Consider the following 22,246-nt stretch of genomic DNA (forward strand, 5'->3'; position numbering starts at 1 on the left):
TATATGGACGTGGTGACAGTGTAAAGACACCATGCTCTTCTGATTTTCAAACGAACCTTCTGAGCCATTTTAACATTAGAGTCTATGGAAGAGTTGGAGGGAGGAGGCTGCGCATTGGTGACATTTATGAAAGAACCATAACACCTAGGACAATAGTAAACACATTGGATGAAAGAGGACAGCGATGGCTACGTTTTGAGGGTAAAATCATACCTGTAGAGCAAACGCTGCGGACACAGCAGCAGTTTTAAAAAAGATTTTAAGATAAATTTTTTTGCTCCTCTCACTCTAGCAGTTGAGCTCTCTCACTCTAGCCCCAACATTCCGTCCCATACACACCCATTATAAACTCTGAAACGGGTGAAAAAACATCATGAAACTTAAACTGGAACTGAAGAAAAAGTATAATAGATATTGAAAAGATAAATACAAGTTGAATAGTTGAATGTCTTGTCTTCGTTTTAAAGTTTGAATGGTGGCTCTATGTGAACGTATGTTGAAGTAGTAAGAGTTTAAAAATGAGTAAGTTGAATGAGGATTTGAAGGGTCTCCCCATTGAAATACATGGGAAATTTTTGTTGAATAAAGTTGAATAAAATTAAAAATATAAATGTTAAAAATATGAAAAATAGAATCAGTGTTGTCCAAAAGAATAGGAATCTAACGGTGTTTGAATGGTTTTTCTAAGTTGAACGGTTTTGAAGGAGTAGGATTACAAAAAACGTACGGAATACAGAATAAAATATAATAATAATAATAATAATAACTAGAAAGTGCATTTTCTGAAGAAACTGCAGTGTGAATGCTTGAATCTGAATGTATGCACTGAAATGAATTAATTACAGAATTTAAGTTAAAAATTTTGAATGAGATAAAAAAAAAACCGAATTTAACCTGAAAACAAAAGTGCTGAACTGCTAAAAGGTGAAGGTTACACAGAAGAAGAAGTTGGAAAAAAACTGAAAATGTTTTAAATGTAAATTAGAAAACCCTATGAAATGAGAAAAGAACATTTAGAGTCAGAAAACATCTGAATGAATATTAAAAGGTCATATTCTTTGAATCACTGAATGACTCAAATGTGATCCCTCCACTTTGATCCACACAGTTTAAAAAGTTTAAATGCCTGAGCTTTGAAAGACACGGTGTTGGAAAGAGAACAATAATGGCGACAATTTGAGGGTAAAATGATGGCTGTAACACTGTGGACACAGCAGCAGTTGAAAGAGAAGTGCTTAAGATGAATCTTGGTACAGTGGCAGGCAGAGCTCGTTAAGCAGGCAGGTGTGAGCCTGGTTGCTATAGTGACTGCACCCAATGGCTCCATACACACGTACACAGACATGCGCCTCACTTTTGCTGCTTAAAATTAACAGAAAAGTCAGGCCGAAACAAATCGCTCCCAAATGAAAAGTATAGGTCGTATTGACGAAATTCTTTCACCGTGAGCGGCAGCAATGTCCAGTCTACCTAATTCTCAGTTTTCATGCCTGTGGAGTTTATTATATGGACGTGGTGACAGTGTAAAGACACCATGCTCTTCTGATTTTCAAACGAACCTTCTGAGCCATTTTAACATTAGAGTCTATGGAAGAGTTGGAGGGAGGAGGCTGTGCATTGGTGACATTTATGAAAGAACCATAACACCTAGTACAATAGTAAACACATTGGATGAAAGAGGACAGCGATGGCTACGTTCTGAGGGTAAAATCATACCTGTAGAGCAAACGCTGTGGATACAGCAGCAGTTTTAAAAAAGATTTTAAGATTAATTTTTTTGCTCCTCTCACTCTAGCAGTTGAGCTGCCTCACTCTAGCCCCAACATTCCGTCCCATACACACCCATTATAAACTCTGAAACGGGTGAAAAAACATCATGAAACTTAAACTGGAACTGAAGAAAAAGTATAATAGATATTGAAAAGATAAATACAAGTTGAATAGTTGAATGTCTTGTCTTCGTTTTAAAGTTTGAATGGTGGCTCTATGTCAATGTATGTTGAAGTAGATACAGTTTAAAGAGGAGGAAGTTGAATGAGAATTTGAAGGGTCTCCCCATTGAAATACATGGGAAATTTTTGTTGAATAAAGTTGAATAAAATTAAAAATATAAATGTTAAAAATGAGAAAAATAGAAGCAGTGTTGTCCAAAAGAATAGGAATCTAACGGTGTTTGAATGGTTTTTCTAAGTTGAACGGTTTTGAAGGAGTAGGCTTTCAAAAAACGTACGGAATAGATAATAATAAAATAGAATAATAACTAGAAAAATTTGCATTTCCTGCGAAAATGCAGTGTGGATGCTTAAAGCTGAAGCTGTATGCAAAAAGTAGCTGAAAAAGCTGAAAAGTTGCAGAAATTGTAAAAACTTTGCAGAAGCAAAAGAAGTTTGCTAAAATGGAATAACTTAGCAGAACTGCAATATCTTAGAGGAAACATAATACTTGGCAGAGATACAATAGCATAGCAGAATTTAGCAGAAATATTGTAACTTACCAGAAACATGATAACTTCTCAAAAATACAAGAATTTAGGAGAAATAGTATAAGATAACAGAAAGAATATATTTAGCCAAAAATACTTAAACATTACAGAAACACTATGATTTAGAAAAATAGTACAACAGAGCAGAAATATTGTGATTTACCAGAGACACTGTGATGAACTATGAATATTGTAATTTTAAATTAAGACTATGTTTTAGCACAAATATTATAATTTGGCAGAAATACTATAAAAAGCAGAAATACTATAATTTAGCAGAAATACTATATTAAGCACAAACCCTATAAAAAGCAGAAATACTGTACTATGATTTGGTAGAAAAAAGTATAATTAATCAGAAATACTATATTTGGCAGAAATACGGTATTTGGCACAAATCTTATAAAATAGCAGAAATAGTATGATTTAGCACAATAGTAATAACTTAAACAGAAAAATTGGAAAAGCAAAAATGGACAGATGAAAAAATGATGAACATGCTGAAGGTCCCTCAACTATACTTGTTAAATGAAAAAAATCAGCAAAAAAATCTATAACAGCCACACAATCACAAATATGTACACATAAGAAAACACACATGCACAGAGAGACACACACACAAGATCCAATTCAGTCAACCAGTCTAAATATATTGAATTTGAATCTTAGAATGAGATCATCCCATTAAAAGCCTTTCTCTCTCTCTCTCTCTCTCTCTGTCACACACACACACACACACACACACACACACACACACACACACACACAGGGAGAGAAAAGTGAGTTTCTAGGTCAGGAGCTGCTGAATTTGAATCCACCAATCAGAGAGCCTGTGCACTCTTTCCCTCCAAAACAGGTGCATCCTTTTTACACACGCAGCACAGAGAGGCACAGGATCATTGCAGTCTATTTCTCATAATGACGACTCCCCTCAAACAAATGACCATAATTTCCTAACCGTAGGAGCTAGAACGGTCATTCTTACACCGTTTTGTTCAGAAGAGATGGGGGAATCTTCAAGTGTTGACAATTTATCATTAAAATATGAATTTTTAGAGATATATGACATGGATGACTTGTTGACTTAGAAGCCACGAATTCCCCAATATGCAAATTTGAATACCTGGAGCCCACATACATGATTGGCTGGCTGGGAAGCTGTGCAGGCCCTGATTTGTGGATTTGAATTCCTCAGCCCTCAGATATGATTGGCTGGCTTAGAAGCCATGAAGTCCCCAATATGCAAATTTGAATGCCTCAGGACACATATATGATTGGCTGGGAAACCGTGCAGGACCTGATTTGAAAATTTGAATGTCTAAGTCCTCACAGAGGATTGGCTGCCTGGGGACCAGGCAGAAATATATAGAAATACTATGATTAAGCATAAATACTACATTTAGTAGAAATACTATGTTTTAGCACAAATCCTATAAAAAGCAGAAATACTATAATTTAGCAGAAATACTATATTAAGCACAAATCCTATAAAAAGCAGAAATAGTATGATTAAGCATAAATACTACATTTAGTAGAAATACTATGTTTTAGCACAAATCCTATAAAAAGCAGAAATACTATAATTTAGCAGAAATACCATATTAAGCACAAATCATATAAAAAGCAGAAATACTATATTAAGCACAAATTCTATAAAAAGCAGAAATACTATATTAAGCACAAATCCTATTAAAAGCAGAAATACTATATTAAGCACAAATCTTATAAAATAGCAGAAACAGTATGATTTAGCACAATAGTAATAAGTTAAACAGAAAAATTGGAAAAGCAAAATGGACAGCTGAAAAAATGCTGAACATGCTGAGGGTCCCTCAAATATACTTGTTAAATGAAAAAATCAGCAAAAAAATGCACAGGGAGAGAGAAGTAAGTTTCTAGGTCAGCCTGGGAGCTGCTGAATTTGAATCCACCAATCAGAGAGCCTGTGTACTTTTTCCCGCCAAAACATGTGCATCTTTTTACACACGCAGCAGCACAGAGAGGCACAGGATTATTGCAGCCTATTTCTCATAGTGAGGACTCCCCTCAAACAAATGACCATAATTTCCAAACTGTAGGGGCTAGAGCGGTCATTCTTACACCGTTTTGTTCAGAAGAGATGGGGGAATCTTCCAGTGTTTACAATTTATCATTAAAATATGAATTATTAAAGATATTTGACTTCTAATGCACCATAACTGAGTAGAGCGAAGCAAAAACTGCCTTGACTTGCCCTCAAACAACGCTTTGTAACTCGAAATCTATTTGGAGTATCGATATCATTCTTTCACCGTAAGAGACAGCAGGCTTTGGTGAACAATCATGGAAATTTTCAGGTCTCTGTGGAAATCCAACAAAAAGTTATGACGAGAGAAAAAAGTGGTTCATTTCCACAGTTTGAAATCTGAAGAAATCTGAGCGAAGGACGAATTTCCTACCCTCAAACAAGTCCAACTCATTTCAGAACGGTAATAGGTGAGAAAGAAATTCTTGAATTGTGAGCGTCAGGGGTGTCTGAAGATATTCGGGGACAAGCCTCATGTCTTAACTTTGCTTCGTTAAGGAGATATGACGATTCGAATATGCCTCTCATTACAGAAATCCAGCGGTGATTTTGAACAAGCTCTCCATTCACTTTATATGGAGAGTTTTCTGACATTGTGTTGGTCTGAGGAGATTTGCGAAAATTCTATAAATCCCACAACAATGATAGTGACATTTCCTGAAAGCCAGCAAAAATACCTACGTTTTGATGTATAATTTGTGGAAGTTGAGTGAAAATTGAGCAAGTAGCAAACAGTTGTTCGGACATGAAGAGAAGACTGCAAAACCTTCAGTGTCACACTGGAAGCCAAGAGCATAGCAACCATAACAACGCATGTATTTTGTGAAAAATCACAATTTTGCAACTCAAAACTTTAAGAGGCATAAAAGTAAAACAGTAAAAGATTTGAAAAAGCTGAATCATACCTGAATAGCCCAATAATTTGTGAACATTTTAAAATTTGAATGGTTGTTCTAGGTGAAAATATGAGGAAGTAGTTAAGTTTCAAAAACAAGCAAAATTTAGCAGAATTGCAGAAGTTTCCCATTCATTTCAATGGGACAAATTAAAGGAAAAAAGCTTAATATTTTAAAAAGTATAATAGTTAAAAATAGCAAAAGTCATAGCAGGAATTAGCAAAAATAGCAGAATAGTTTAAAATTTGAACGGTGAAAATCGGCTGAAAATTGTGGAAGTAGTTTAACGGCGAAAAGTGTACGGAAGCAACTAGAATAATAATAAAGAATAAAGAGAAACAGGAACTCAATAGTGTGGATGCTTAAAGCATCCACACAATAAAGATTCGAATAACAATACTGTGAATGCTTTTCAAGCATTCACACTAATAATAAAGATTAGAAGAACAATACTGTGAATGCTTTTCAAGCATTCACACTAATAACCCTCATTAACTTACATTTGATCAATACACATTTACAAGGAGCATGCAAATCTATCTACTCCAGTAAAATGTTTAAAAAACACTGCCGAAAGCAACTAAAGGATAAGATAGACATTTAGCATTTATGTTTACAGTCCATTGAGTTTTCAGTACTCTCTTCTGATCTTTGCATAATGAATGCTAGAAGCCAGTTACATCCCTGGTGTTATGTGGACCAGAACATATGTCCTATATTATTGAATACGGTGCTTTTGGAGAGTCAGCAGAATGAGGATGTAATACAAGTAATCTAATATAAACACAGAGTAATCACACAGTATATAATTAAACTGTTGTTAACGAAAGCAAACATTAAATCTAATGGAATCTCACAATATATTGTGGATATTAAATATTCTACAGATGCATCTGCTCTTAATGGTAAAGGGGGTGAAGCAGTGCACTGAAGCATATTTGGATGCCCCATAATCATATACCTGTGAATATGTGGAATAGTTACATTTTTCTCGGGGCAGTGTTACTATACCATAAAACAGAGAACATTTAAAAAGTTGATATAGAGTTTTAAAGAATCTTTAAGACAAACAGAATATCAATCACAGTCATTATCACTATATCAAATAAAGCAATAGGTCATTTCATAAAAGTTTCACAAAGTGACTCGCTCAGATTGGATCTGCTGCTGTTGAACACAAGCACTCCCCTGACAGAACTTATGGGAAACTATCCATTAATCAGCCGAAAAAGAAACTAAAAAAGATGTCCCTTAATGGTTGTTTCTGGCCCTAATGTGCACTAACTGAGGGTAATAAAGGTCTTGGTTATATACATTGCTATGAATTATAGCAGGGAGTACTGTATGCTTCCCAAATAAATGTCAGAAGAGTTTGTTTCAAATAAGATATGACATTGCTCTGGCAAATCATCCGTGGTATAAAAGACAGCAACTTGTTTTCTGCTAAATAGTGAAAAGGAAGTTTGCAATTTAATTCAATCAGGATTAAAAGCAATGAAGTAAACATTCAGTACAATGTCCTAACACAAATTTTTTTTCTTCAGTCTGTTCACAGTTCTCTAGAGGAGTGTATGCCATTTTTGGATTCTATGACAAGAAGTCTGTAAACACCATCACCTCGTTTTGTGGGACGCTACATGTCTCCTTCATTACACCCAGCTTCCCTCTGGATGGAAGTCATCAGTTCATTATCCAGATGCGACCAGATATCAAGGGTCCCCTTCTCAGCCTTATTGAGTACTACAAGTGGGACAAGTTTGCCTATCTCTACGACAGCGATCGAGGTAAGAAGTGAACACGTTTTATAGCTTTCAAAGTGTGATTTGAGTGGATTTTCATCATGAAATTCTCTAAAGAAAATCTGCCACTGTTGTCAGCTGGTTATCTTGTAGCCTTGGAAGCTTGAGTGCTAATCCTATGGCTATTTGTAAAACATGTATGTGAAATTATGAACTTTGAAAACTGCATTATTGGCCAGATATTTGGATTCTGTAATATAAACCACAGAAACTGTAAGTTAGACTATATTATTATATGTTTGCTACTTTCAGCTGCTGAGTTGTCACAAGGGGCTACAGAAGAGTAATCTATCCAGCAATTTGCTGGTTCTGTTAAGCTGTAAGTTAGCATACATGTAGCTTTTTGTTAGTATAGCTTTTGGGAACACTGGTCCTCTTAGGGGAAAGGCTCGCATGTCCCCCTAGTGACCTTTTCTCATGGAGGATAAGTGGACCCAAACTTTGCCCATTCCTCCTGACAGACATTTTGTTGATACACTTTTGGTCCACTTGTCCCCTTACAGGGAAGCGGTTGATCAAATGAATACAGAATCCTGAGCAACCGCTTTTATCCTGTGACAAAACATTTCTATCCCACTGTGTGCAACACAGGTGAAGCTAGGTAAAGGGCATGGGCTCATTACAAACAGCTTGTCACATACAATCAACTATAGCACCTCCTCCATTTGAGAGTGTAATGTAATATCAAGGCGAGGTTAGAGGAGAGGCAGTCAGAGTCATCTCTGACATACAGTGGAGATGATACGGCCTAAAGCTGTTGATTTCCACACTTGTTCTACGTAGAGATGTGATGTCAGCAATGGTGTGACCATCCTAATTGAGAGGAAAAGTTGCACCATGCTTAGTTCACATGTGTTATTTTTCAGCTCCACTTCACAATCAAACAACAGACTCACAGATACATACACATATACAAATACACACACCCAGTTGCTTTTCTGGTTCCAACTCTACCTAAAATTCAAGCCATACCCTTTTTGGTCTATCAGTCAGTTAGACAGGCAGGCTTTTCCCAAGATTAAGGATTACAGAATCTGAAGACTGTCACCATAGCACTCATCATGTTTTTACAGTCTGCAGTTATCACAAACATTCACTAATACAGCAGTAGTGGTGCCCTTAATGATAAAACTAGCTTTTTTAGAGAATAAGTTAAATTATTTAGCCATAAATAATCTCTATCCTGAGCCTGTACACCTGTATTTGGAATCCTGGATAAGATCAAGGGCTGAATTTATCCTACATGAAATATTATCTACCCTCAAACTATAATATCCCAGCTTGCTTCATATTCAAATCTATTTCGTCCCTTTTCTTTGATCCCTTTCATAAGTGATTCTTCAAAATTCGACACTGATAACGTCGAAGTCTGGAAATAAGATTTTATATCTTCCAGCAGACATTTTCTCTCACTACCTGAAACGTCGAACACACTATATGCTTTATAAGCATGACAATTGTATTTTTTAATTGAGCTAGCGGCATATGAGTTGGTAAAATGGAAGATGGCTGTGGCTGAATTCGAGAAGAATGGTTAATATAGCAATTAATAATAAGGTGTAATAAAGGCGATGGCAGCCAAAAGGTTCAAGAACAATCTACTCCTGCTTTTGCATTATCTCACTTTGCTGTGTCATGTAATTCATTTTATGCTGTCACCTGCTAATTGTGATTCTGTGACTTTTACCCTTGAAGCACAATGCAGTCTTCTGGAGCAACTGACACTGAAAAGAAAATCTCTTCCACAGATAGAGTTCCACTCTCTATTAACACTCTTACTGCAATGAAAAACCAGAATTAAAAGCTCAGTACTATCTAGTTACAGTGGAATAACAGTATTAAGTCTTCTATCCTAACAGGAATACTCAGTGTTTATGTTACACATCAAATTATTCTTTTAGCTCATAGACTAATTGTTTTATTTTCAGCACGCTAAAAGAGACAATGTTCAGATCAATTTTAGAAATCATTTTGAAGGTATGCAACATTGATAAATTCCCAAAGATAGTTTTATATGTAAGTATTTATATGAAGCACTAAGTGGTTTATTGCAACAGAAGTGAATCAACATAGAGATGTGAAACTGCTGCTGTCTACACACAGTTTAGAGTGGATACACAGTGGATGGATTAGGAAGGATTTAGAGCATTTCTGCTCTGTATTACCTTTAACTTTCTATAGTGTTACATCTCTTAAAGTCTCCCATTGCACCTTTTCCCATCCAAGACATATCCTGCCTGCTCTTTATACACTAACGTTATCCTCCCATTTGCCCTGTCTGCTTTACAAATCATCTCTTGTGTTTGCTATGCTTTTCTTCCTTTTGCCAGCATGCTAAGTCTTACCAGTCAGCCTTTCTGACTGACAGCAGAATCAAATACTGTTCCTCTCTAAAATCAGAAGCACCAGCTGTTTCACAGTGTCCCCATGCTAATGCTAGGAGTGACCTGCTGTCCTTACTGTACGCCCGCTGTGGCACTAAGGGGCCTGTTGTGCATATTTCATCATTGCATGGCTGTCTAATTAGGTCAGTGTGATCCACTCATTCCCATGGCAACCCAAAGTGTAGAGAGAAGAGGAAAGAGAGAGACTGCAAGTGACTAAGCTTGTTGGTAAATGATGCAAGGATGTGTGGGGGTGTTTCTCAGGGAGTCGAAAGAAAGGAAGCAATGGAGTTGTTACTGGTTATGATGAATTCTATTAGAACACTGAGGCTAATGCATGAACCAGCAAATACCTTGTCAGCTATGGCCAGTAACTTTGTTTAAACAATGGATCAAGATAGATTAAAGAGTAGGTTAAAGAGAAGACCAATATTATGGTGTAGGTCAGGTACTGGGAACCTATTTTTGGTAAAAACTGATAAATATCTCAAAAAGTGGAGCTGCAACTGATCTTTTCTAACGTGATAAAAATGTGACTACTTTGCAGTGGGCTCCATTTATCCTTTCATCCATTTTCTTGTGCTTATCTAATTCACTGGTTCACGGTTGATGCCCATCCTGCGTGCCATGCGTGGGGTGTGGGGTTACACCAACAGCAGTTACAGTTACAGCAAAACGGTACAGTTACCATTACTAACAAAAACTTAGTCATATTTTCTTTTGTTTTTTCTTCCATCTCCAAAAAGTTTGTCTAAAGGGTCTCCCTTACCGCAACTTCAGCTTTATAGCAGGAAGTGGAAATATTTGCTTGGGACATCTTCCCTGTTGCAAATGTTGAGGACATTCTCTCTGATTGGCCAACCTGTACATTTAAAAGGAGGCCAAAAAAGCTCAAACGATGCCCAGTCTTTTCAATTTAGGTGCTTATCAATAGTAAACTGTGTGATCGGCTAACACTAATTAGCAGGTCTAATTGCCTTGGCAGTTAACCTACACAGTCTATGGATGCAATTTGCTAACTAAGTCCGTTACAAGTTTCTCGGTGACTGCAGTTGTCAGTCAAAGCTGTTATGATGACATTACACCCCAATTTAACATCACCGCGGTAGGAATTAGAATCAAACTTATGGGAAAGGAGACCCCTTGGACATAAATCACCATAATGAGAACTATTGATGACAAAAGAAAGAATCTTTGGAAAAAATTTATCTGAGGGGAATTAATTTATTTTAGTCTGACCCCAGTCCCATTCGCTAACATGGAGGAGGCGGGGTTTATGACATATACTGCAGCCAGACACCAGGGGGCAATAGAGACGTTTTGGCATTCATTTTTGGGGAGCTGTCGCGTCGTCCATGTTTTCTACAGCCCTAAAGAATGTAGCCTCATGGGCAGTGTAGTCCGTGCTGCAGGGAGAATGGACTGCCATACCCATTATGTATCTGTGAGCGAGGGAGGGAGAAAAAGGTGAGTGGAAAAGTATGAGCTGTCATCGAGTAGAAACGGGAGCTGGAAGCATGTGTAACCGAGGACAAGGGATGAGTAAACGGGGCAAAGAAATAATTGATCATTTATTTATTACATGAGTTAAACATACAAATTCCCAGTCGTTTCCAGACAGGACTTACAACACATCCTGCTGATATCCCAGCTGCACATGAGACTTACCACACAAACTGTGCGAAATAACACTACAACCCGTCACACCCCGCTTAGTGACACTGCAATCGTGGCACACACTGCAAACAATTCGGGTCTCAGCGCAGCTGGGAATCAGTGCTATGTATGGCCTGTGATCTGAGAGATAAAGGGAAGTGGCACAAACAATTAAAAATAAAAAACAAAACAAAAGAGAGGTTAGTCCGCCCTTACAAAACTTACTCTCAATCAATAACCGCCTCTACGGCTGGACGGACTAACCAAAACAAAATTACAAATCAATCAAAAGAACAAAAAAAAAAAAAAAAAAAAAAAAGGACAGCAGAGACAGCACAGCTGAAAAACAAACAACATTATCAATTAAAATATTACCCAATAAAATAGCAATTTTATAAAACCATTCAAAATCATGAAACTAAAACAAACACTCAATATACCTACAATATTGATCAGTTTCCCTGCGCGCAGTCGATCTAGGGCTTGATCAATTCTTCTATTAAAATTCGTGGTCACACTAAAAAAGTCCAATGACACATTAAAAATAGGCACATGCAATAGCAAAAGTCTCTTACCGACAGTATACCCACTCGCACCTGAGTGAATTAATTGCCTCTGGTTTTTTCCACAGAAGAGCGCTGACTTCACCCCACACACCCACTACCTTTTCACAGCTCTTCAGCCAATCACCTGGCAGAGAGCAACAAACTGCCAGGTGACACTTGTTACACATGTAAATATAATAATAACCACTGCAGCCAAGAAGAGTGCCTGACGAGCCCAGTTGTAAGTAAGCTATTAAGACTCAACTGTACACAGTGTTCGTGTTTTCCTCCGAAACAATAAGTTCCGTTGGAGCAGCCTTTCAACGCCTCTCTCTGTCTCAAACTTGACCCAGACAACAAAGTAAAGCTATTTTTCGGCTACTAGCCCGACACTGAACCTGAAGTATTAGCCAGAGGTCCCTTTACTACGGTTCGGAGCCGCGGACCTTCAGTAACAGTAATAAATCACACAGCAATAGTACATTCATGTAGTTGTAAAAAGCATGATAATATATTAAGTAATCCAAAGTATTCAGAATACGTTACTCTCATCGAGTAACGTAACGGAATACGTTACAAAATACATTTTGGGGCATGTATTCTGTAATCTGTAGTGGAATACATTTTAAAAGTAACCTTCCCAGCACTAAGCATGCCAGCATTTGCTAATATATTAGAAATCCACTGTTGTCTAAATAAGGTCACATACTCGTGCTTGGAGACTTTATGCTTAATTAATCAAGGTCAAATAAAAGCGCTGTCTACAGCAGTGATAAGCACTAAAATAGCTATTTCTGCTGTCAAATATTACAATTGTACCAGTCTGGGTTTTTTTTTTTATAATTTCCATACTTTTATCTAAACATCATTCAAACATTTACATGTTTGAATCTAGATTAAAATAAACAAAAAATAAACCCAAATAAAAAATTTGCAGATTCAAGTTCTGTTATAGCAGACCTGTAGGCAATCACAACCCCTGCTATTTCTTCCTAAAACAAAGCCTTTAAACACTTGCAATTGATTTAAGTGGTGCTTCAATAGGCATTAAGCAAAGAATAACAGGTTCACTCTGGGGAAGGATGTTGGACTTTCAGCACAGTAGATATATGGGAACACAATTTGTTAAACAGATTATAGCTAATGTGAGGATGAATTTGTAGGAATCGAATCAATATCCTCTATTTAATCTGAGCCTATTTGACCCTTAATTAAACATTTTACATCGTATTGTACATGTTCTCATGTATTTGGAGTCATGATTCAATATAATAAAAAAATTGTCAAATGTAAAAGGTAGTAAAGGAAACATTTAACTTAAGTGCTGCTTTAGACCACTGAAAGAGGTATTTGTTGTTCATTGCAAAACGTGCAAAATCATGGGTTTGTGAATAATTATAAAATATTATATAACCGAAAAAGTCACATATATTCTTACATTATATACAACATTGAATGACTTAAAGTGAATGTAACAAAATCAATGATGTCCTTTTTTATGAAATAATTACATTTACAAATGTCATTGAACTTGTAACAAAAGCAAAATACTAAATACGGTATATATTTTAACACTAAATACACAGGAACAAACTAGTATTACATGGTGATATAGTCTTTCAGGTAAAAAGAGTGTAGGGTGGGATGTGATCTAGTTATAAAGTTAAAGGGTACACTGGGGTGGACAATATATTTTAATACATTTAATTACTTATTAATGCAAATGTTTCATCAGCTAATTTGATGGCCACAGAAAAGGTGATAAAATTGACTTTGAATGCGGGACATTTGTTGATGTCACATGTTGGTCTGAGTCTTCCAGAAACCGCTGGTCTACTGGGATTTTTCTAGGCATAAATGCTTTGTTGATGCCAGAGGTCAGGGGAGAATGGCCTGCTTTCTACATGCTGATACCAACAGCAGCTCAAATAACCGCTTACATACAAGGTGTGCAGAAAAAGCATCTTTGAATACAAAATATATTAAACATTGAAGCACATGGCTACAGTAGCAGAAGATCACAACAGAAGACCATTTCTGCCAGCTTAGAATAGAAAAAAGACGCTACAGTGGTGCAGGGTATACTTTTTTGGCAAGCTTTGGGGTTTTTGTTACTAACTGATTGTTTAAAATGCATAACCTACCTGAGTATTGTTGCGCACATGTCCATGTCTTTATGACCATAGTGTACCCATCTTGTGATAGTTGCTTCCAGTAGGATAACACACGATTTCACAAAGCTAAGATAATTTCACTCTTGTTTCTCAAACATGACAATGAAATCACTGTACTCAAAGGGCCACAGTTTCAATCCAATATGGATGTTCATCTGACAAAGATGCAGGACGTGCATGATGCCATCATGTAAACATGGACCAACATCTCTGAGAATGGTTTTCAGCAACTTGTTGAATCTATGCAACAAAGAAATAAGGCAGTTGTGGATGCAAAAGGTTTTATTAGTAAGGTGTGCCCAACAGAGCAGCTACTGACTATAAGTACAGTCCACAGAGATGCACTATCTAGATTATATTTGACTTCAGCCAGTGCTAACTAGCATTTTGCCTTTGTTGTTTAATTATTTTCACTGCATATTACTCAGAACTTAAATTTCATTTCATTTATCTAATTTCTTAAGTATCAATAAAACACATTTAACCACTACTTTGACCTTAATGCAACTATGATGAATAGTTCATTCAGATAAAACTGCAAGTCTCCATTTTCCTCATATAAAATCAAAGCCGCGTCGCATGAAATTGATTACATCTGTAATTCACCGGCAAGTCAGAATGAAACACTCAACCTTTTCATTAAACCGCTTTCTAACTGCCCTCAGCAGACCAGCAATCAATAACAGCAAAGATTCAACAGTGAAACCAGACAGAGAGGATGATGCGAATATAATCTGAAACAGACATGATATCTTTGCCTTCACCACACTACACATCACACTGACTGACCAGTGCTACAGCTAACTGCACCAGCTGTGTCAGTTATTCACTGAACATTTTGTTTATATTACATATTGGAATAAACAGTACGGTCAAAATAAGTGATCACATACTGTAAGAGATTTTGCTGAAGACACTTATTTTTCAAGGTTTTCTGAAGGTCTTGCAATTCAAAATATCAGACAAAGACTATGAGTGGACGTTCAGGATAGATTGTACTGTGAAAAAAATAAGCAAAATACTCAATTACTCCTTTAAAACATACAGTAATAGAGCAGAAATGAAATATGAAATGTTGGTATTGATGCAGTCAAGTGTATTGTTAGACCCACTTTCCTCCCACATGTTGGTCAGGTTCATGCCAGAATACCTGTGACTCATCTTGATGAGCTCTTTACATAAGGCACTGAGTCGCTGTAAAACCTTCACTGGGTTTCAACAAGCAGATGAGAATGTTTTTGAACGGGTCTTGTCTGCTGGTCTATTTTTTTTCTTCAAACTATGTCTGCTTCTGCTAGGCTCTTGCATTTCTTTTTTGTTTTTCTGCGTCCCACATTTTTATTTTCGCGTGCTTGTTGTGACTTCTTGAAATTTGAGGTTTGAAATCTGCATATCATGATTACTGCATTGAGCCATTAAAATGCCATAGGGCCAAAAATATCTCGGGGACTAAAGAGAATGTGCAGTTAATAATTTAAAACCATTATAAAACATATGCATATGTTAAGCATAAAGAGACACAACATGATTAATATTTTAACTCTGTGTCAATCTTTTCTTCAGGCCTGACAACACTGCAAATTGTTCTGGACACCGCAGCAGAGAAAAAGTGGCAGGTAACTGCCATTAATGTGGGAAACCTTAAAGATGAGAGAAAGGATGAGGCCTACCGCTCACTGTTCCAAGATCTGGAGAACAAAAAAGAGAGGAGGGTGATACTGGACTGTGAACAGGATAAAGTGAAGGACATTATGGAACAGGTACATTGTAGATTATTATTATTATTATTATTATTATTATTATTATTTGGTAGTCTTTCTCGTAAGTAATTTCTGGGTAAAGTAATTACATGCAGTAGGCTCCATCGGTATAATGATCAGTGGCTTGTTGTTTGTAAAGAAAGCTAAAAAAAAAATGTACGTTTGCAAAACATTGAAAGCAAAAAACAAATGTTTTTACTATTTCGTGCTTAAATTATACATGATATTAGAACTAATAGAGTCCAAATATGTAAAAACTCTACTGGGAAGTGTAAATAGCACTGGGAATGGATCTGTGGTGATTAAAAAAGGGGGGTGCAGGAAATGCTAACAACCTTGTTGTCCTTTAATTACTCCTGTAGGAGAAAAGTAAGATCCAGTTGAAATACGTGTATCTGACAAAGCACTTACAAAAGTAGCCTTGTCACATGGACCATGCAGTCCAGCAGATGTAGAAAGGCACCATAACAATTATGCTAATTGTTCATTTAGGCTGTAAACAAAACTGCAATTAAAGGGAAAACAAATGCACATAAGCAGACTATTTTTACTTAACCTTTTTCTCACGAGGGAGGCATATTGATTAGCATTTAAAGCATGCAGACGTCTGTTTAACCAAATGCTGACTGAAATCAATGTCTACAGCCTCGTTGCCTCTTTATCAGGGAAAAACAGAGACTGTCGAGGTGGAAGTTTCTTGCTTTATGTCAAAGACATTTACATAGGAGATGCAAGACGTTATTATTCAAATCTGCATCAAGTAGCAGCCCTGACAAACGAAGGTGTCAGTCAAGCAGCGGGATTAGGTTCAGGTGTGCCATTTATATGAGGTACTGAAAAGGGGTCTGGTTGAGATATGTTAGTTTTTTGCTTTTGTCTTTTCTGATAAGAAAACTGGCGTCAGAACTTGATATCTCTGTCTAGCAATAGCTGCGACTATAAGTGACAATGTTTTTTAAAGTGATAACGGCCAAGACTGTCAGACATGTGAGGGTTGATTGAAACAAATTAATAATGTCTGAATAAATATGTGGCAGATTTAGATTGTACTTTCTTATAAGTGTAGTTGTCAAACAGTGTAAAATGGCATACAAGAGGAACTTCAATCAAGCATTTTATTAAGCTGTTTTTGTCAACTAAGAATTGCTTTTTCCTTCACGAGGTGTCCTATATGTTGTTTTAATGCACATGTGTTTCACAACAATGTAGGTCATCACAATTGGCAGACATGTTAAAGGCTACCACTACATTATAGCCAATCTGGTGAGTGTAAACAACATTTACAACTTTTTCTTTAAAGAATGACTTTATAAGTGTATTAATTGATGGAATAATTCATTTTGATCTGTTTTTTTAGGGTTTCATTGATGGAGACCTGTCCAAAATTCAGTATGGTGGAGCAAATGTTTCAGGCTTTCAGATTGTTGATTTTGATGATCCCTTGGTTTCCAAATTTGATCAGCGATGGGAGGCACTAGAAGAAAAAGAATATCCTGGAGCTGACAGTAAAATAAGGGTGAGTTTTAACATGCACATATGAGGCGATATAATACTGAAATCATCAATGATTATTCTGTTTAGTTTACTCTACTATACCAGCCCACATGAAGTCAGCTTTTTGGAAATTGGAATGGCATGTTCAGTTTTGGCAAACACACAAATCAGATAAATTTACATTAAAATATAACCAGAGCTGCATAGTCATTGCCAAAAGTAGCCTTCGTTTTTTTGTAACTGGGAAAGTTCAAGCTGTTTTTAAGGCCACACTGATTAAAAAAAAGCACTCACTCAAGTTTTGACATTTACAAAACAACAAAACTGCTCTACAAAAATACATAAACAAAGAAAGCACCAGCATCAAACATATGATATATCATATGCTGTCTAATTAGGGAAAGACAGTGGATAAAGCATAATGCACTGTGTAATCTAGTGCAGAATGTCAGATAAATATCATTTATTTATTTGATCAACTATATTTATTCAATGTGTGAATACGGAGCTTACAGTTAAAGCCTTTTTTTGTCAACTAGTTATATTATGTTTAACCAGATGGCAATACAGTCCTTCATTATTCATCTATATATAATATATAATTCATGTATAATCTCCTCCAATTTTCTGCCATAGTATACATCTGCGCTGACCTATGACGCCGTTCAGGTGATGACAGAAGCTTTTCGATACCTTCATAAACAACGCATTGACTTTACCAGGAGGGCCAACACTGGTGACTGCTTGGCTAATCCTGCTGTGCCATGGGCTCAGGGTGTGGAGATTGAGCGAGCACTGAAACAGGTAACTCACCTCTTTTGCTGGTGAGGATTCATTGCAGTGGTAACAGTAGACACATTAAAAGAATAGCATTTTAAAACGCATCGAGGTAGAAAGTACTTGTCAAAGATTGATTTTTACAGTGCATATGTACACAGAGAAATATGCTCTCAGAAGAAGAAGAAACACACTAAATAGAGATTAATTTGATGGTAAACTATGATGCTGCATCAGTTATTCATGGTTATCATGTTGAGTTTCTGAAAGATCAGTAACACGGTTCTCAAATGTTTTTTTCTTTTCTTTTTATGTCTTTATCTGTACCACACTGATTTGTCCATCTACACTCTTTCTTAATGCAGAGCAGAAAAAAGTGTCCAAAACAGCTTCTAGGATGAGATTCTTTTAATGATAAAGGTATCAGTTGGAAATGTCTCAGAAAGCTTTTCCAAAATTGATCAGTTCTTGCCTTTGATGTTTTTTTGTCTGGCACCCTGGAAGTCAGGATACACTTATAAAAGATCAAGATTAGCTGCCTTTAACCACCCCATGAAGACAGAGAGATGCTGTCCTGGGTTGTGATCAAACATGTAAGAAGATAAGCCGATCCAAGGGTGTTGGATCTCTTCCAAATCAATTTATGTTGCTCTCAAAACCTGATCAGTGATGTTTAGTTTCCCAAGATCACATGGCTCTTACCTTCAAATGTCCCCCAAAGTGAGGTGAAAGTGAGAGAGAATCAAACTTTATATTATGCTACCTATTTTTACCTAATATTTTAACTTTAATATTTTCCCAAAGGGGGGTTCTACGGCTAGATGAATATCACAGTATTAACACAGTGTGTGACAAGTTTGTTTTTTTCCCCCCCTCATCTCTTTTTGAAAGGACGTTTCAATTTGTTTTTCATTTTTAGTTTTTCCATCCATCCATCCATCCATCCATCCATCCATCCATCCATCCATCTTCTTCTGCAGTTAAAGAGGTTTCTTCTTGGTCTCAAATCAACTTAACTAAACAAATAACCTGTGAGTTTGACTGAACACTGTTACAGACTATGTAACATCTAATATGGATTTTACATTGTGAGTATAGTATGCAGTGTACTGACGTGCCATCCATATAGGAAACAACTAGTAACACATCAGCACTCAAGTCTAGACCTATGTAACAGCTTTCATGCAATACAGTGACTTGCCAACTGAAAATGGAACTTAAACTTTGGTGATTTTTCAAGTTTGTCAACTAAATGAGAGGATGTATGTCGAAAATCTGAGTTTCCATGTTGTGAAGTTAAGAGATCCACTCCACCAAATGCATTTTAGAAATGCTGATTTTCCCTGAAAAAAATCAAGAGGATCCTTCCCATTCTTTCTACTTTAGTTCCTTTGGTTAATGAATGTTCTCTGAATACATGCTGAGTTTATGCTCTTCAATCTGGACACCACTGGGTTCATTCAGACTTTCTGCTGCCTCGTAGCTCAGCACAAAGAAGTATTTGAAGTCATTAGGTATCATGGTAAAACACTCAAGAAGAGGGGAGTCATAGGAAACAAAGAGCAAAGAACACTTCTCACTTAACCGATCCAAATGGATGTCACTTTAGGGAACTTGGATGAGGTCGTGACAACATCACAATGCACTGATTTTTGGGCAATGAAACTCTGGGTGAATATGTTTTTGAGGACTGTATTACTTCAGACAAGTAAAAAGACACGTAAAAAAGATCCTTATTAGCACATTAGTATTTTACTTCTCTGAAACTGTCCCAATCGTCTCCTGATGACTTAGCAAAGAGCATTTCATCCTTGTTGTTCAAATTGGCAGCTATTTACGGATTAAGCCCTGAAAGGATTTATGAGACATTTATTACCTATTCATCCTGACAAAACTGCATTTGCATGACCCAGACAACATCAAGAATTAATTTAACTTTGAAAATCTCAACTTTTAACCTGCAAATGAATGGTGAATGGTGTTACTTGACTGATCATAATTAATAAGAACAACAATGATAGCTTCCATGTTTTTAATTATTGCCTTCCACATAAGCCCACTACCACTGTTTGCTCGTCACACAGATTTATTCATGTCAAATCAGTCTTACACACGTCTGATCTTGTGTTTCCAAGGTTCGAGTGGAAGGACTGACAGGAAACATCCAATTTGACCAGCATGGCAAGAGAGTCAATTACTCAGTGAATATAATGGAATTAAAGAGTAATGGTCCTGTAAAAGTAAGTCTCTTGATATCCAATTTGAATAGAAGATGAATATCTATACAAGATTTGAGCGTTTGGAAAATTTTTGAGACTATATAGTTTGAATTCAAGGCTCAAGCTGTCCATTAAAGCAGCACTTACTTTTTCTTGAATTTATTGCTTATTTTTTCCAACAGATTGGATACTGGAATGAAATGGATAAAATGGCTGTCACCAAATCAGATGTCTTTACAAATGACACAACAGGAATGGAAAACAAGACTGTTATTGTGACCACCATTTTGGTATGTTTAATAATGAGTCCATAACTAATTGCGTACTTTTAATTGTGGTTTTAGTGTCTCCGTTCTTGGACCACTGGGTACCTTATTTTATGAATAGATGTCTTAACACTTTAATTTAGACACTTTTCCCTTTACGGAGAAAAGTGTTGGTTTTTTTTCCTTGTTTTTGTTAAATATATGTAGTTAAATATATGTAGAATAACACCAGATCACTGATTTCACGCTACAAGGCTATACTGTGTTTCACAAGGTAATTCATATGTGCTGAATTCATGTGTGCTGCTCTTTTTTCCTGTCCTTCAGGAAGCTCCGTATGTAATGCTGAAAAAGAACGCTGACCTTTTTGTAGACAATGAGCGCTACGAGGGTTACTGTGTAGATCTTGCTGCTGAGATAGCGAAGCACTGTGGCTTCAAATATCAACTGAAAATAGTGGGGGATGGAAAATATGGAGCAAGAGATGCAGAGACCAAAATCTGGAATGGGATGGTTGGAGAGTTGGTATATGGGGTGAGTTGATCTACTCATTCGAATGCATGCTTTAAAGGTTTTCAATGAGATAGCTTTGATTGAAAGCCCCTGTAATCTCAAGTGGTATTTCTTAAACCTTTTTTTGCCTTTTTTTTCTTTGCCTTCTGGTTTGATAGAAAGCAGACATCGCAGTGGCTCCTCTGACCATCACATTGGTGCGAGAGGAAGTGATTGACTTCTCCAAGCCTTTCATGTCACTGGGCATTTCCATCATGATCAAGAAGCCTCAGAAATCCAAGCCTGGAGTTTTCTCTTTCTTGGATCCACTGGCTTATGAGATTTGGATGTGTATAGTTTTTGCTTACATTGGTGTCAGCGTGGTGCTGTTCCTCGTCAGCCGCTTCAGCCCCTACGAGTGGCACACTGAGGAGTATGAGGACGGGCAGATCCAGACCAATGAGTCTACTAATGAGTTTGGCATATTCAACAGCCTGTGGTTCTCCCTTGGAGCCTTTATGCGACAAGGCTGTGACATCTCTCCTAGGTAAGTCAGAAAAATCCACAACTTCCATATTGCGTTAATTTAAGAAAATTTATGCTGTACGTATAAGTAAATGATAAGTGATATTCCACCAGAACTACCTAAAAATGAGAAAAAAATGATTTTAGAGCTTCAAAGTATTCATCAACCAAGTGTATTTTTAGCTCTGCTAGCAATATAGGATTAGGGGTTGTAATATTGTTGGGTTTATAACTTAGAGGTCCAGCGTAAAGCACTGTAGCATAGATTCTCAAATCAAAAGTGGATGACGAGGATGGAGAGCATTAGTTAGTAACATGTTATGTTTGAGCATGTAACCAAACCATCCACTTTGTTATATTCTTCATACATTCTGTATGTCTTGGCTTTATTTGGTTTTATTTACTTTTGTTTAGATGAAAAGTTATAAAATTATTCTTTTTACAGAATTTAGTGTAAAATTAATATTTTAACTGTAGATTTACTACCTTGTGAGTAGACATTTGTGTTGTGTTGACCTAACTTTTTTATCCCACACCTCATCCCAAACATGTTTTATGGTAAATTAAGAGTAACCACTGCTTCTCTTTGTTAACCCTGTTGCTCACAGCCTAAAGGGCCTGGGTTCAAATCCACATTCTAGATTGAGGCTTTCTGTGTAGAGTTTGCATATTTACCCAAGTTTATGTGGGTTGTCTCAGGATACTTTGGCTT

The 22,246-nt window shown here is 36.6% G+C and overlaps 1 protein-coding gene and 2 long non-coding RNA genes across 9 annotated transcripts in view; 1 reads left to right on the top strand and 2 right to left on the bottom strand.

Moving 5' to 3' along the window:
• Positions 1 to 22,246, bottom strand: part of LOC146676873 (uncharacterized) — a 313,285-nt gene that overhangs the window by 186,423 nt on the left and 104,616 nt on the right. The gene's annotated exons all lie outside the window — the stretch shown is intronic.
• Positions 1 to 22,246, top strand: part of gria2b (glutamate receptor, ionotropic, AMPA 2b) — a 61,729-nt gene that overhangs the window by 31,897 nt on the left and 7,586 nt on the right. For all 7 annotated transcript variants that reach the window (XR_014913013.1, XM_085415889.1, XM_085415926.1 and 4 more), the window contains exons 3-11: positions 6,988 to 7,227; positions 15,565 to 15,761; positions 16,971 to 17,024; positions 17,119 to 17,277; positions 17,892 to 18,059; positions 20,168 to 20,272; positions 20,434 to 20,541; positions 20,845 to 21,051; positions 21,189 to 21,556. Coding sequence is in view for 6 of the 7 variants with exons in the window: in XM_085415889.1 (XP_085272015.1) it covers positions 6,988 to 7,227; positions 15,565 to 15,761; positions 16,971 to 17,024; positions 17,119 to 17,277; positions 17,892 to 18,059; positions 20,168 to 20,272; positions 20,434 to 20,541; positions 20,845 to 21,051; positions 21,189 to 21,556 (1,606 nt within the window). In the remaining variant the exon portion in view is untranslated. The remainder of the gene's footprint in view (positions 1 to 6,987; positions 7,228 to 15,564; positions 15,762 to 16,970; positions 17,025 to 17,118; positions 17,278 to 17,891; positions 18,060 to 20,167; positions 20,273 to 20,433; positions 20,542 to 20,844; positions 21,052 to 21,188; positions 21,557 to 22,246) is intronic.
• On the bottom strand, positions 11,159 to 11,976 carry LOC146676878 (uncharacterized). Its single transcript, XR_014913014.1, has 3 exons — positions 11,858 to 11,976; positions 11,727 to 11,799; positions 11,159 to 11,621 (listed from the first exon to the last, which is right to left on the bottom strand). It is a non-coding gene; the product is annotated as an uncharacterized LOC146676878 (long non-coding RNA).

Source organism: Rhamphochromis longiceps, linkage group LG2 (genome assembly GCF_057381845.1).
Source record: "Rhamphochromis longiceps isolate RC_006_pf linkage group LG2, R_longiceps_female_GT1.1, whole genome shotgun sequence".
Taxonomy (NCBI): Eukaryota; Metazoa; Chordata; class Actinopteri; order Cichliformes; family Cichlidae; genus Rhamphochromis; species Rhamphochromis longiceps.